The sequence below is a fragment of the Myodes glareolus genome, chromosome 15, assembly GCF_982192425.1.
Source record: "Myodes glareolus chromosome 15, mMyoGla1.1, whole genome shotgun sequence".
Taxonomy (NCBI): Eukaryota; Metazoa; Chordata; class Mammalia; order Rodentia; family Cricetidae; genus Myodes; species Myodes glareolus.
Window position 1 is genome coordinate 44259688 of NC_142040.1, and position 17215 is coordinate 44276902.

At 35.9% G+C, this 17215-nt stretch overlaps 1 protein-coding gene across 1 annotated transcript in view; it reads left to right on the forward strand.

Annotated features, from left to right (window-relative positions):
- The window catches only part of Hcn1 (hyperpolarization activated cyclic nucleotide gated potassium channel 1), a 374094-nt gene that overhangs the window by 52263 nt on the left and 304616 nt on the right, over positions 1–17215 (forward strand). The window contains exon 2 of the mRNA XM_048443061.3: positions 155–578. Coding sequence (XP_048299018.2) covers positions 155–578 — 424 coding nt within the window. The remainder of the gene's footprint in view (positions 1–154; positions 579–17215) is intronic.

Consider the following 17215-nt stretch of genomic DNA (forward strand, 5'->3'; position numbering starts at 1 on the left):
AGAATTAACATTCAGTCATTTAGAAAAATAATGTCTCTAAAACAGTTGTTGGTCTCATAAATTTTGTTGTATATTTTTAATAATTGTTTTTTGACAGGAAAATTACTGATTATTTTCAACATACTAAAATGTGATTTTTCTTATCTTTTTGTAGGTTTTATTGGGATTTAATAATGCTTATAATGATGGTTGGAAATTTGGTCATCATACCAGTTGGAATCACATTCTTTACAGAACAAACAACCACACCATGGATTATTTTCAATGTGGCATCAGATACCGTTTTCCTATTGGACCTAATCATGAATTTTAGGACTGGGACTGTCAACGAGGACAGCTCTGAAATCATCCTGGACCCTAAAGTCATCAAAATGAATTATTTAAAAAGCTGGTTTGTGGTTGACTTCATCTCATCAATCCCAGTGGATTATATCTTTCTTATTGTAGAGAAAGGAATGGACTCAGAAGTTTACAAGACAGCCAGAGCCCTTCGCATTGTGAGATTTACAAAAATTCTCAGTCTCTTGCGTTTGCTACGCCTTTCAAGGTTAATTAGGTACATACATCAGTGGGAAGAGGTAAGTCATATGATTTCTTTCTTTAAGCTACTGTATTATGTGATTTTCATAATGATTAATTTAATGTATATGTTCTATGTTTCATGAATTGCATGGAATTTAGAACAAGTATTTCTCAGAGTTCTCTTTACTGGCATTTAGTGATATTTGTATCTCTGAAAGATTTGAATCAATGGAAATTAATTATAAAACAACATACCAATTGAATTTATTTTAAGCAAATATACTTTAACTGGCATATTTTTATCCTAGGCAGTACAATTTTTCCCATACCTTGGAAGATTTTTTTCATTTAATTAGAATGCATCAAATTTCATCTTTGACGAAGATGCATAGGGTATGATTTAGGTAATCTAATTTATCATATGGAATTTCAGTGAATTTATGATGGAGGAAAGTGCATCGTTTCCTTGGCTATCTCTCAAATCTATAAATTCATATTTTGAGTTTAGCATGCTAAACCTGCTCGTTGTTTGTCGTTGCCTACAGTTCTCCCCAATTTCCTCAGCGTTTTCCCCAATTAGTTCATTTCATAATAGTGAAAAAACACCATACCTAGGAAGGAAATTGCTATGTGGAGGACACAAAGGAATAAATGCAGTGAATCTAGCCAATTAGGCCTCTTTGCTGCTGAATAGGGCTTCTGCTGTTCTTAGACTGTGGGTGGGATGGTGAAAGAGCCCTGCCAACTGCAGTTTCCAAAGGTCTGAGTTAAATATACCACCATCAAGCAAATAGGTGCCTCTTTCCACAGCTCGTATAGTCACCATTTTTGGCTTTTTTTCTTCAGAAGCATACCTCTTTGTATTAATTGTGAACTGAAATTTATTGTCTGCATAAGGATGAGAGCTCAAAAGCTCTCCAGAGTACCTCAAGGAACTCTGAAATGAAAGCAGTTCGTGACTCTAGGTTGTTGTTTTGCTCCTACACAAATGCCTTTTGGTATTTAAAACGACGAATTCTGGTTTTAAAGAAGTCCTAAAATGCAAGTTTTATTTACTTTCTGGGCAGCTGTAGCAATGTTTTTCTGCACGCTTGTTTGTCAGTGACATTTTGGTTCTCAGGATTTCAGGAAATGACACATAATAAGTAGACAGTGCATGGCACACTGACGAAAGCCACACAATGGATCATTCTTAAAATATGGAGCTGGAATACAGTTAACATCAAATGAAGCATATTGAGGAACTGGATTCACTTATAATATTTCTATATATAGTACACACATCTAAACGGAAATTAATGTTCAGTTCTTAAAGCTTTTTTTGCGATAAATTGAAAACATCAAATCAAGATAATTCTTGATAATAACCAATATTTATTAGGGACCTTGTATTAATGACAAGCAGTTTATGATTCTTTGTACAAATTAGCTCCCTGAACCTTTCCTACTATCTAGCGAGATAGATTCTATCGTTGTTATCGTTCTCAGATGAGGACAAGCAAACACTCTCAGGCTCCTTGCTGGAATGAAGAGGCTGGGAAGGGTTGGAGGTGGGACTCGTATTATGGCAATCTGGCTCCAGCGTCATACTCTCAACCTGAAAATGTGCACAGGTCTCACTGAAGCGTGTATTCTTTTCTTTATAAGCATAATATTCTCCCACCATTTTATAGATTGTTTATGGAACTATACAGAGCTTTTCTGACATGAGAATGTGGCCATTGTACCTTTATAAGACTAAACATCTACCCTTAAAGCAAGGACACAAAAATACGTTGACCTATAGTCTCGGATAGAACTCCCCAGTCAATTAAAAATACAGTAGGCAGTGTGACTATTTTGTAATGGCTTTCAGCTTTAACCCAGTTATCCCAGAGAATGGCAGCAGGATGAACAGATGGCGTTCTATCAGATAAAACGACAGAGCATGTGGCCAGAGAGGATACTCCTTAACACCAACGTTTTCTGTTCCTGGCAATGGTCACAGGCACCTAGATCTGTGCAGAATGACAGGATCTAAAGGTGCCCGCGATGTCATTCAGAAACATCAACTGCCTGATCTCATTGTTCAGAAATGCAATTTAATCTGCACTCAGTGAGATTTGCTAACCACACACATTTGGGAGACAGTTGTGAGTTGGCAAGATCTTTCTTATAAATAAATGACCTTGGTTATAAATGAGTCAGAAGCTCATTTAGGGAAGAATGTTAGTATGATGTACCCATACAATAAATATCATGAATGTTTAATGTCGGATAGCAATACTTTTACTAAAGACGAAGAAATGGAATCACACTCCAGGATTTCATGTAAAGTCATTTATTCCACCTACACTATTCAAACTTGTAGTCACAAGCAAAGCTTGAATGGCTCCCACACTGGCATGTCTCTACCTGACTTTTATAAATGTCACCAGGATGTGTTTACAAGTAGGAACACAACAGGTTAATCATCAGAAGTAGCTGTATGAGCTTTTAGATTATGACTGCAGAGGAAGATGTGAGTTCACCCACATGTCTTTGAATTCAGAGTGTTTTAGTACCAGGCTGGCTAATGCTAAATTCAGCGAGTTTGCGGAAGTCACGTGTGAAGTCTGGAGGCTGCCACTGTTCTAAATGAGTCGTTTGCAAGGAAAGCAGCTGCCTGCTATAGGGAACTGTGCTCATCTTTGGTGGTTCATTCTTTTCCACCCCCAGCCTGGATTAGTTCAACTAAAATACAACAAGACGCTCTGAAGCCAGATAAATTAGAGAAATACTATGAATGAGACACAGGAAGTTTAGCATTTACCCTCCGTGGTCCATCTGTGCTACAGGTGAGCGTGTAGGAGGAAACAGTTGATCAGGATGACCAATTTATAAATGCCCTGGGGTTAAAGTATCAAGGGGGAATTTACTTCTTAAGTCCATTGTAAGATCAATGACTTAGTGTGTAAAGATTGAGCTTTTTCACACTAGGCTGAAATTTTATATACTGTCAATGATATGGAAATCTGAACAATTTATATACATTAGGCTAGAAATTTCGTTTTTCTTTAGTAAAATTTTGAGCAAAGGGGCTGTCTTACTCTTGTGCTATGGGTTTTATAAGTCATTCTCCTAACCAGTGGTATTGCTTTTCCTGTGGACATCTTTCAAGTATGCCAGAGTTCCTTGTGTGATCTCTGTTTCATAATCTATCACAGGGGAAACAATTCTGCGTTACCCTCCAGAAAGACACATATGGTGAGGAAATCCTTGAAAATTAAATGGAACATTATTAACAATTTGTGATGATCACAAACCGCTAAAGAGATAAAGACCAGATTAAAAGCTCAGCAAAGGGGGGATTATTCGCTGTACAAAAGCGAACGGCTCTCAAAACCTCAAGTGCCCTCTTGCTGACCTCAGTCTTTTGTCCAAGGGGATGATCCCTGAGCCATTCTAAAGCCTTATAAAATATCATTTAAAAGCATAAAAATTACTTTGTATATGGTTACTTTGGAGAGTTGCTACAATCCCAGAGCTACATGGGAGACCGAGTCAGGAGAAAGACCAAGACTTCCAGGCAGTCTGAGCAATATAGTTAGATTCCAACAGAGAAATAAAGGAACGAAGAATAACATTTGAAGACAATGATTCCCTTTTGTAGGGGTTATCTGTTATAGGTTTCCGAATTTCAACTAAACTAAACATTCATTCAAGGATCATATAAAATTGTAGTGCAATGCCAAAACTTTCTGGTATAGAGTACATTTTTTGAGTTCTCATTTCTTATTTCCTCAACTTCTTTTGTGTGGATTTTAGGCATGTTACAATCAAGTAAATGCACTCTTTGGCAGAAGGGAAGACTCGCAACTCTGAATATCTTAGGCATCACAGTTGCAGATAGATAAATCTTTTTGTTGTTGCTGTTGGCCTGTTATGTGCTTTTCTACTAATATATAATGGATTGCGACATTGGATTAAAAGACATTTGTCTACAGTTTGTGAGCAGTCACACAGTGTTGTTAAGGAGACAGACCTATAGGCAACTTAGACACGATTTGTCTTCCCGTTTTTTGTTAATTTTAGCATGTTATTTGGTTCAAATTAAAACTTAAATACTAGTATGTGTTATCTAGCAATTAAAGACTTTAATATATTTTAAGGACTTTGGCTTATAGAAAAGACATAGATTTTTAAGCCTTGTCACAAGCAAATATTGTGTTTGCTGAAACCTGCCTTCTACTAGAACATAGAGAGGATCCTAGAGAGTCTCACTCATACCTATCGCATCCAATTTGTGTTTCTTTGATGTGCCTTCAAGGCTCTCTGGCACACGGCACTCAATGCAGCATTGCCCCTTCTTATTTGCACCAACATTTTCTTGTTTTTATTTTACTATAACTGAAAATAATGATTATTCCTAATGCAATAAGGTTTCATGTGTATATCACTTCAGATTGCAAAGTCATTTTTTCCACTTGTCTGTTCTTTAAAAATTGATTCAAAGCCATTTTCAGAATATATTCTATCTGAATGCACTCAGTTGTAATTGCTATTATTATTATTATGCTGATATGTTCTACTGGCTCTTGATATTTCAGTTCATGATATTATATATGCTATCCTTGCCTTTTCTAGACATGAACATTTAATTGGAGGAGTCTATGTCCTTTTTGCCCTTGCCTCTCCTTGGGTACTAGGATAGGATCTCAAAACACAGTAGAAGAGCATGCTTAGAAAGATATCTGTAGTGAAAAAAAATAAGAGCATGCTATCTGTTACATGGTAATTTAGGTACTAAACTGTTGGAGGGAGACTACTTGGTGGTTCCCGACTGCTCAGCCCCGAAATAATCACACAGAGACTGTATTTATTAAATTACTGCTTGGCTCATTAGCTCTAGCTTCTTATTGGCTAACTCTTACATATTAATTTAACCCATTTTTATTAATCTATGTATTGCCATGTACATGTTTCTTAATGGCTAAGGTTCTTTCTGGCTCCAGCGGGGCTGCATGGCTTCTCCCTGACTCTGTCTCCTTCCTCCCAGCATTCAGTTTAGTTTTCCCTGCCTACCTAAGTTCTGCCCTATCAACAGGCCAAGGCAGTTTCTTTATTTACCAATGGTATTCACAGAATACAGAGGGGAATCTCACATCATTAAACCCCTTGAATGTAAGAAAAACAGTCATATTTTAATGCTGAAACATTTTAAGGTCATGTTTGCTTATAGATGTGTAATGTATTAAAACACAAAGCAGAGGCAGCTTTGTAGGAAAAGCAGACATGTGAGTAGATAATTGACCTGAAGGAAGACGTAGAAAATCGCTTTTAGTGTACACAAAGAAGCTTTGCAAGATGGTTGAACTGTGTTTGAACATGAATTCTAGCTAGTACTAGTGGGCTTATGTGGTGTAGCCTTACAATGAAGACACAATGCATAAACTGCCTAGCAGAGAGACTGTGCATCTCCAGAGAGAGCTTCAAAGCATAGACTGGAATTCCTGCTAATATTGAACCAAGTAAGGTGTCATCAAGAGAGTTTAGGCAGGAAACTTATGTCCTATTAGTTTGACAGATTTTGGGAGATTGGAGGCTGCTTAAGAGCGAGTCAGTGCTAATAGTAAAGGGAAAACTTTATTCCTCATTTGTAATGCCGTGTGTGCAGTTACGTCAAGTAGGACTCAGTTTTGAATTAACCCCGTATTCTTATCCTTAAAATATGTGCAGTAATGAATATATTACGATAAGTCTAAGAAGTAAATTTTAGTGTTTTATTACTAAGTGTACATTGTGTGATGATTTTTATTTTTACGAGTTAAGCATAGAATGGATTCTGTGCCACAAAATTAGTGTATTTGGTTGTTTATAACAAAAGGCCTTTGTTTTCCATTCAATCTAGAGGAAGTCATATAAAAGTGACTTATTATGCCTATGTATAATAGCAGCATACTTTGGTTTAAACAATGTGAGTCTTGTGAAAATTCTTCAAAATATTTTAATTTGATTTATGTTTATAATGTCCATAAATATAAGATTCACAGTTCCATTGCTCTCTGGCTAGTGTATCTTCTAACAGTGGCATTTTTACCTCTGTGGGGAAGTCTCCATTCTCTGCAGCAAGTCTTTATTCTGCTAAAGACCACTAGGTGTCCCCTATCAGTTATTTTACTTGAGGGTTCTATATTCTAAAATAATAAAAAAAACATTTCTTATGAAAATACTCATTTACACTATTGGAATCACTGAACTGAATGACTGATATAGTTCTAGAAAAATTAATTACCTTATCTATTCAGTCATGAAAAACGTCACTTGAGGTTAAGCAAAGAGCAGTAAGTTACTTTTTAAAGCAATTATTGTTATTTTGAGCAAACTGATTTTAGTATCATATTGTATGTTTTAGATGTGATTTTAATAGACATACTCAAATTCTATATTAAGATTTTTGTGCATGTTAATTTGGAGACCATGCTAGATCAAGATGGCTGTTAGATGAACAAGGCATGTGTTGATTTTCATATCTCTGTGTTTGAATTAACACACCTCATTTTGTGAATAGTCTTTGGTAAATAACCCACAGATGTGTACAATCTGAGTGGTTTCCACATAGAAGAAACAATTTCTTTCACTTAAATATTTTATTTGTATGGGTGTTTTGCCTACATGTATGTTAGTGCACCACATATGTGTGTGGCTGACTGCTTCTGAGGCTAAAAGACATAAGATCCCTGGGACTGGAGTTACAATTGTCCTCTGCCATGTGGGTTCTGGGAATTGAACCAAGACCCTCTGGAACAGACACCAGTGCTCTCAACTGCTGAGCCATCTTTTCAGCCTCAGAAAACTGCAATTCATGTAAGAATATAAGATCAAATTTGAAATTTTCTGACTTCTTAGTCTATTATTAATATAGTCAATTTCTTTAGCATTGTATATTGGCCCAGTGTTGTTTTGCATATTTTTCTGTACTCCCATTATTAGACATTGGTAATCATTTTATAAATCATATTCAACCTTTAAAAATTGTGCTATGGACATATATCTGAGTGTTATCTCCACAAAGATATCCCATGCCCTCAAGCTAATGTGTTCATTTTCCTTCCTGCCTCCTCCTTCACCTTTGTTTGAAGATAAGAGAGATGCTAGTTTCCATTTCTTTCAGTCTCCGTAGCCAACAATGAAGTCTGTATATCCTACTCAACTGTGCTTTGAATCTTTTCACTCCGTGCTCTTAGTAACATCCTATTACAAGTCAAATCCAGCTTTCTTTCATTTGGATTTCTGGAATAGACTCGCAACTCTATTATACAGCTCCACCTTGCTTGTCCTTCAGTCGACTCAAAAGTACTACTTTTCAGAATAAATATTATATAATGCATCTACTGGAAATATTTCTACAACTTTTCATGACCTTTGAGATAAAACATAATATTGAAGAACTTTTGAAATCCACTCTGTCCAAATGCAATTCCATCGTGGATATTGTGCATATTAATACTAAACCATGATGAACTTGAACTTCTTTAGGTGTTCAGAGAGTGATTTTAAGTCCTTTGTATATATTATTCATTTTATCTTCCTTCAACTTTGTTTTGTCAATCTCAGCTAATTTATCATTTCAATTTTTTGGAAGATTTTATATGTATCGTTTTCATATAATCTTTATTACTTTTTATTTTTATTTTTTAAAAGAAAACAATCTCTTTTTCATTATACATACTAATCCAAGTTATCACTCCTTCCCCTCCTCCATTCCCTCCACTTACCCCTGCATCCCACCCTCCATTCATTCCATAGAGAGGGTAAGGCACATTGTTTGGGGAAGGTCCAAGGCCATTTCTACTATATCTAGGCTGAGCAAGGTATCCATCCAAAGGGAATAGGTTCCCCAAAAACAGTAGGGATAAATCCGGGTGCCACTGCCAGCGGCCTGTCAGTCTGACCCATGCAACTTTAACCATGTTTAGAGGGACTAGTTTGAACCTATGCTTGTTTCTTCCAAGTACAGCTGAAATTGATGAGCTCCCACTAGCTCAGCTATTAGGCAAACTCTTTCAGTGGGTGTCCCCATCATGGTCTTGACTCTTTGCTCGTATTCTCATTCCTCCCACTCTTCAACTGGACCTTGGGAGCTCAGTCCAGTGCTCCAATGTGGTTCTTTGCCTCTGTTTCCATCGGTTGCTGGATGAAGGATTCTCTGATAATATTTAAGATATTCATTAGTTATGAATACAGAGCACCCTCTCCTCTATTGCTTAGGGTCTTAGCTGGGGTCATCTTTGTTGACTCCTGGGAATTTCTCTGGAGCCAGTTTTCTTGTTAGCCCCATAATGACTCCCTCAATCAAGATATCTCTTTCCTTGTTCTCATCTCTGTCTTTCCTCCATCTCGACTATCCAGTTCCCTCAAGTTCTCCTTGCCGTTCTGCTTCACCTTTTCCCCTTACACCCTCAGTCTGCTTTCTCTTCAGATCATATAAATCTTTTGCCATTTTATATAATTTTTTATTTCTCCCTCTTCCCCTACAATTTTTGCCATGTTCACTTACATTCTTTCAAACGTGTTGTCTTTCTTTTTAAATTATTGTCATACAAAAACATAAAACAGAGATCACTACAGAAATACAAAAATCTTTAAAGTTTAATGAACAAATGATTATGATGGATTCTCACCCCAGTGATACATCTGTAAATCAACACCTATACCTAAGGCTCAGTGAACCCTGAGTAAGATGGGCCTAAATAGTTGAAAGAATAAAAGACCAGAACATTTGTTGCAAGACAGTGTCTTCCATCTATATCAGAGAAGACACAACCATGAAATATCAGCAATATTGTTCACTAATCAGTCTCATTTTAATGTGAACATCACTTCCCTGAGGTAGAATTTACTAATCTCTCAAAGTTGGTCTCATCTATGATGGATTTGAACAAGTCCTTGTGATTTTGTCTTATTATACTCATCCCTTTTCTAACTTTTCAAGCTATAATTTTTCAGCTATCTCTCATAACTCCAGAAAGTTGAATCATGGCTTTGCTCCATCTTCAGATCCTGGAATAAGCATCAGAAATAACAGTGCACAAAATCCTGCATAATGAATTATATTGTAACCTGATGAGAACTTCATTTCTCTTACACTGGAAAGACAACTATGTAGATGTTAAAAACAATAGAGTCTTGTATCCAGTACTAGAAGAATTTATGGTATAGGTAATAAAAGCAGAAGAAAGGGATATTGCTTAGAAGAGTGAGGGAAATGGCTGTAAGATAATTATTGTTAAATGTAGCCACTTTCAAACTTTTAATAGTCTTTCCACATATGAAGCCAGGTAAATACTGTGAGGCTTTGGAAATTATTGTAAGGATCAATTATGAGCATGCAATTGATCATGTGAAACAAGAGGATAATTATGACTTTGCTTTCTGGCTTAGGGTTTTTATTGCTGCGAAGAGACACTGTGACCATGGCAACTCTTATAAGGAAAACATTTACTTGAGGTGGCAGCTTACAGTTTCAAAGGTTCAGTCCATTGTCATCATGGTGGGGAGTTGGAGAAGTTGTTGAGAGTACAACATCTTGCAGGCAACAAGAAGTCAACCAAAAGTCCCACTGAGGGAAGATTGAACAAAAGAGACCCCAAAGCCTGCCCCCACAGAAACACACTTCTTCCATAAGGCCACACCTAATAGTGTCACTGTGGGGGCCATTTTTTCCCACACTTCCACACTGCCCAATCTTATAGGATTATTTTAAATAATTAATGTTGAATACACTTTGAAAGCAAAGCTTTTAAACATATAGATTATTAATATACATGTTTCTGTGGATTTAAAACATGAGAACACTTTTTAAATAAAAGAACTTAGATTTGGTCTGTTGTTTTACCACCTTCCCTTTCAAACACTGGAAACACTATCAATGCAATCATCCATTACTTCTGCCCTAAATATTCCAAGTAAGGAGCTAAAGTAGTTCATGAATATGGCTAATGAGGACAACACATTTAACTTCATATTCTTCCAGTGCTTCTGATAAGTGTCTTACTTTGTTATCTACTGTGCCTGCACACATAATAAATATTTTGATAGTTGCTAGTTTTAATTTATCTACTGTGCTCATAGAATTAATATTTGAAAGCCATTGTTTTGTGGATGCTGGAAATACAGTTTGCAGTGTGTGTCTAACTGGAAGCTTTCTTCTACTGCTAGAGTGTTTAATTGCATGCATGGGTTACATCCATTATGCAAATAATCACACAGAGTACAGATCATTTTGGTGGGTCTTCCACCTGGCACATCTGTCTTCAAACAAGAAAGATGTGATAGATATGACTTGCATTACAAGTGGAACAGTGGCACTCATGATTGAAAATAATGAGGTGAAGTAAAAATAAAACTTGAAAGAAAATATTAAATATATTTTATCAGTTTCTTTAGCTCTTATTAATAGGAAAGTCTGTGCTCATATTGATGGTTTCTCACAAATGAGTCTCACATTTTGTGATACAATGTTGAAAGTGCTGGTGTTCATTTAGAATAGTTGATTCCATATTCAAAAGAGTTAGGCAGAGAGTTAAAATATATTAGAAATTATCAGACAAAGTTGTTTTAAGACCTATGATAACTATTATGAGAATGTAAGAATAAACAAAACCACAGTCTCTCAGTTGCACTGGGTAATGACTGAAAAAGTCTTATTTCAGCTTCTCTTTCTTGCTGATGTATGCACTTTGGATTTTGTATTAGAGGAATTATGTCTCAGTGTGAAAAGGAAGAGCTGTTGGATGGTTATATAATACTGATGGCTATTTTAAGTTAAGTCTGCCATTTAGGCCAGTTTTTTTGTTATATTCTTTTTCTTTCTTATTGAGTTTTAAAGACAAAGATATTGAGTCAGGTTACTGGGGATTGGACTTCTGGTGGCAGCTGTGTGGTAAAATAGTAGTTGTTTGTAGGCAATCATATCTAACTCAGAAGTGACAGGGTCATGAAGAGTTTGCTATTGAGTATGGTATAGGGTGGGACATCTACAATAACATGGTATCATTTTAACTTACTTTTTTGCATAAGTACTCTTGCAAAGATAGGAATGAGAAAAGAATAAAATACTAAAGAAATTCAGAGTTTGGAAATGAGAAATAAAAAGTACTTTATCTGTAAGTCCTTTCCACGTAATTTTTCTTTATAAGGTGAACAATGGCGTATACTTGGATTAAATGTTTGCTTCGACAATTAATTAGGTAACTCATAGGAAAGTGGTTCATAAAATTCTAAAACTGAAAGTTAAAAGATCATATTAATGTATGACATCATCGGCCTGTCAAATCAATTGACTGATTCTTTACTGAATCTGGGAAAGAATGGAATTTTCCATTTGTAGTATTCTCAGTTATACCTGGGAGTGAAGAATGGAATTGGGATTGTGTTAGTCTGTGCTCTGCAATTTAGATGGCAGGGGCTGTCACTTTTGAATTATACCTAGCAGTAAGGTTAGATCAATCAGCTAACTTATTTTGTGGGAAGATCGCAAATTCTTGGTATAGGAAGTAGTCCTCCTTTGTGAGCAATGCTCGTGATTGTGACAATGGAACCAAAGATATCTATTTAGTACCTCTTGTTCCATTCTACTTGCAATGAACCAGCAGTTAAGAAACTTAAATGCACACGTTTCAACTATAACGTTCATTTTTTTTAAAAAAAGCTTCCCTCTTTTTTATCTAGTCTAAAACCTAGAAAAATACAGTTTAAAAGTGTTTAATCTGATGGTTGCCATGCCATTTACTCCTCTATACAATTATTACAGATGTAAGTGAATTTTGTAATAACAGCTATTACCAGTGAATGTGATACAGTATCTTGGAAAAATTACTGAAGAATATCTTGCTTGTGATATCTTATACCCACAGGATATTATTCTCTAAAATAATATCAGAACGTGTATAAACTCAAAGTTGCATATGTGTTCACTGACTGCCGGCTCTCATGCTATGGAAAATAGATTCTTAAAGTTCTGAGTGGCTAGGTTTCTCCTCTCAGATAGTTCTCCAGAATTGTGACATTAAAGACGGCTGTTATATCTCTAATACCTCATATATACTATAAGCCATTGATATGTATCTTAGTAGACTACTGGTTGACAGGTGGCTAAGAAATAATGCTTTATACAGATTGGATAGGTACACGAATATGAGTGTCACAAGCTCATTGAGGGAATGTATACGACATAGACATCCTTTCAGGATGTGCAATATTTCGATGACTCACAGAGGAGACAGGAAGAAGCAGTAATAGATTTTCAAAAAATGTATTTCACGGTTTTGCATAATCTCTAGTTGCTTTCTTAATTACCAGTATTTGCCTACTGTTGATGACATATATTCCAGTGATTCTGAGTGTCTTTGGTAATTTTACTGAAGAAATAATCTATACCCTTTTCATTTAGTTGAGTCATTATTTTGGATGTACCAGCATTCTCCAATGGATTTAAATTATAATCCAAATCTTTTTTTTTTTCATTTAAACACTGCCTGGCCAATTATCTCTAGCCTCTTACTCGCTAACTCTCACATCTTGATTAACTCATTTCTATTAATCTGTTTTTACCATGATGTCGTGGCTTACTGGGAAGATTCTAGCCTACGTCCATCTCAGGTCAGAGCTTCAAGGTGTCTACCTGCCTCTGCTTTCTTTCTCCCAGCATTCTGTTCGGTCTACTTCACCTATTTAAATTCTGCCCTATCAAAAAGCCAAGGCAGTTTCTTAATTAACCAATGAAAGTAACGCATAGACAGATGACCCTCCTATATCATTTCCCCTTTTTTCTGTTTAAACAAAAAAGAAAGGCTTTCACTTTAACATAGTAAAATTACATGTTGTATTGCAAATACCAAGTGAACAGTAAGGAAAGGTCAATAGATATCATCTCAGTGTAATGGCGAATCAATCCCACACCAGTTATGTTTTAAGGGGTTATTTATTTTGGGGGGTAAAACTTACATACACCATAAACCATCAGGAAGGGAGCCTAGTCGCTGGAGCAGGAGCCGGGACCAAGCACAGGAACCAAGAGGCCCGAGCTGAGATCTGTGGCTCTTTTTAAAAGAGAAATATACTACGCCCCAGTGGGCTGGTATTTCAGCAGCTATTGGCTGATGGAGCAGAAGGCCCTCCTGCAGCACCGTGGGCTCGTGCTTCAGCGACTATTGGCTGAAGCAGCGGAAGATACTCCCGCAGCACGAGTGCATGACACTACTCACTATCCCTTTACCACGCAGATTCTTATTCTTGCTTGAAGTCACTTCTCACGTCTGTGGCTGTCACTGCGATTGTTGAAGTGATTCCAAGAAGAATCCATATGTTAATAGATTCAACCAGCAAAACAAGTGCATTCTTTAAAACCGTGAAAAACATATTGTGAAATATGTATTGCTATTGTTACTTTTAGAGTTAAGGGGAACATTGGGCAGTGAAATTTCCCACAGCCTCTGGTTGGTAGCAATAAGGAATTTTCCAAGATATAAGAGATCAGTGGACCTATATCTGATTACCACCCTTGACAAGACTGGGCTTTGTTCTGTTTTGTTTAATTTTCATCACCTTTATTTCTATGGAAGCAGAGTTTTGTCCTTATCTTCTTTTTCAGTTTTTGAGAAGATGTCTAACAAAGTGTCAGAAAGTACTGATTATTAATTCTAATATAATTATTAGAAAACAAATGGGTATCCTTTATTATACATACACACAAAAAAGAAACATTTAGAAAATTTTATTTTAGGACCCAAGGTAAAATATATTCGTTATTCTTTGAACTGAGGAATAGAGTATTAAAAGTAAAGACATAGCATAACTTTTCCTTTAGTCAGAGAGCTATTGTGTTCATTCTTATTTAATTACTTTGGCACTATCATTTCTACATTCCAAAGCAGAAAATAATAACACTTGTATGAATAGATGAAAGCAGTGATAAGAAGGTGATTGAATTGAAGGGACAGACAAGTGTTTGGACAGAATAATGGTGTTTGCTGCCAAGCTAAAGAATCTGGATCCTACTTCAAGAATACATATCGGAGAGAGAGAACAGACTCACTCAGGTTGTCATCCAACCTCCACTCAGTGCTGTGGGACTTATGTGTCTTCCCCTTTCTTGCCTGTTCTACATAAGTAAATTTGTTAAATTAAACAAATCTCATTAAATATAAAATAGAATAATTGCAAGGTGGCAGAATATCTGGCTTAATTTATAGGCTCAAACATACCCAGGATAATGTTTCCTTTTACCTTTAAAAAAATCTATAGATATAATTTACCTTTAATAAATATTTAGGTGGTAATTTAGTTTGTTGAGCCATTTTATAGCATAAAAATTTGGACATTTCAGGTTAAAAATATAACAAAATGCTGTAATCATATAACTTTCATCTTACAAATATTTTCTTCTAAATTATAGTATAAAAGTTTACAAAAAAGATAATCCAAACAAATTTCCTAACAAAATAATCAAAACAGTTTTGTCTAGCTCAGTTATGGGTAGATGTTGCCATTACAGACTTACTGTTATGGAGATATCCTTGAATTGGAGGGGTGGTTGTTTTCTTAGTTAGGATAGCTATTACTGTGAAGAAACTCCATGACCAAAGCAACTTTTATTAAAATAATTTTTTTTGTGTGTGTGACTTTTTGCACTGGTCCTGTCCACACTAATCACAATTTCTATGAATTCTTATGTTCAACTACATTGCTGTATCTGGAAAACTTGTTTTATTGTAATAAACCACTGGCTCTTGTTTTTGAAACTTCCTGTTAGGGCTATAAATATTCCAAGGACTTTCACTCACTGCAAAATGCCTGCCTGTGGGTCTCTGTGTTTGTTCCCATCTACTGGAGGAGGAAGCTTCTCTGATGGTGGCTGAGCAAGGCACTGGTCTATGTGTCTAGCAGAATGTCATTAGGAGTCATTTTATTGCTACAGTTTTTGTTGCTGTTTGTTTTCTTTCAGAACAATACTATTCGTTTTTTATTCTAGGTCCTTGGACTACCTATTCTCAAGTTCTTTGTCTTGAAAGAGTATTTTTTTTAAGCAAAATGCCATGCAAGATGTATTTCAAGAAACTTAGGATCATGTAACTTTGGTAAACAGAGATGTGGATGGAAAGATAAATTGGTTTTTGAAAGTCCAATTAAGGGTGTTATATTGAAGACAATAGAAAACTATTGAAGATCTTAAACACTAACATGCAAGTTTGGCAAACAGAGATGTTTTTGATAAGTTGGCGTTTTGAAGGTCAGAATAAAGACTTTTATGGTGAAGACAGTAGAAACCCTTTGAAGATTTTAGGCACCATTATGCATTGTTTATTAATACACAGTATTTTTTATGGAGTCACATATACTCTTAGCACTAAGAGTATTGATGTAATTAAGTTCTCCTGCAGCCAGAAGTTTGTCAAATTATTTCCACACACAAATGAAAAAGCTGAACCCCAGGGAGATGAACAACTTTTTTTAAAAAAAAAGCATGACTAGTATATGAAAACAGTAGGATTTAAATTTATATATAACCTATATGCCATAGTCCAAGACGTTTGTGTGTGCTATCAGTGTGTGTGCTTGTGTGTGCGTACGTGTGTAAATGGAGACTGCAGTTTTGTTTCCTAGCTGCCCAGATCAGAATAATCACGCAGAAGCTATATTAATTACAACAGTGTCTGACCAATGGCTTAGGCATATTCCTAGCTAGTTCTTACATGTTAAATTAACTCATTTCTATTAGCCTATATATCACAACAAGGCTGTGGCTTACAGGTAATGATCTGGCATCTTTCTCCTTCCGTCACAACATAGTGTCTCCTCAACTCCACCTTCTCTCTCTCTCTCTCTCTCTCTCTCTCTCTCTCCCTCTCTGTCTTTCCTACCTGGCCTTACTCTGCTGAGCCTTCAGCCAAAACAGCTTTATTCATCAATCAATAAAAGCAACTCATATACAAAAGGACATCCCACACCATGAGTGTCCATCCTTAGGCCAGAGATCAACCTCAGATGTTCTTCATTACTATATGCTCTGACTTTTTTTTTTAGACAGAGTTTTTCACTGGAATCTGGAGATTTTTGATTAGGAAAAGATGCCTGGAAAGTGAACTCTCAGGATCTGCCTGTCTCTCCCTCTCCAATATGTTCCATCACATCTACCATCTTTATGTGAGCACTAGCCATTGGATTCAAGTCCTGCTTTACACAGCAACCAATTACTGATTGAGCTGTTTCCCTGGAACCTAGAGTCTTGATGAGTAGTTATTCCATCACCTTCTCTGCTTAAATTGTATGTATATAATTTGAGATAGAGGCATGTTGGATTTAAGATAAAATCATCATTGCATACCACGTTTCATAATTTAAATAAAAGATGACTCACCAGAGTGTCACTGGCTATGATGAAACTTTTTTCTAAACCCAGAGAGTGTTTAGAAGGCTGATGATTATTTTTGTAGGTATTAGGAGACCTGGCCCTTTGTACTTCATGACTCCCTAATGTATCTACACAACCTCCTAGATACAAAAATTATAACCCAGTCTTAATCTACTATAATTTTGCAAGTGAACTCAATATTAATAGGATTATAAATAACTCAATTAATGGGAACACTAATTTCCAATCTAAAAAACACCAGATTTAATGGGAGCTTAATAATGTATTAATTGTGAATGAACATTTTACATAATTTAATTT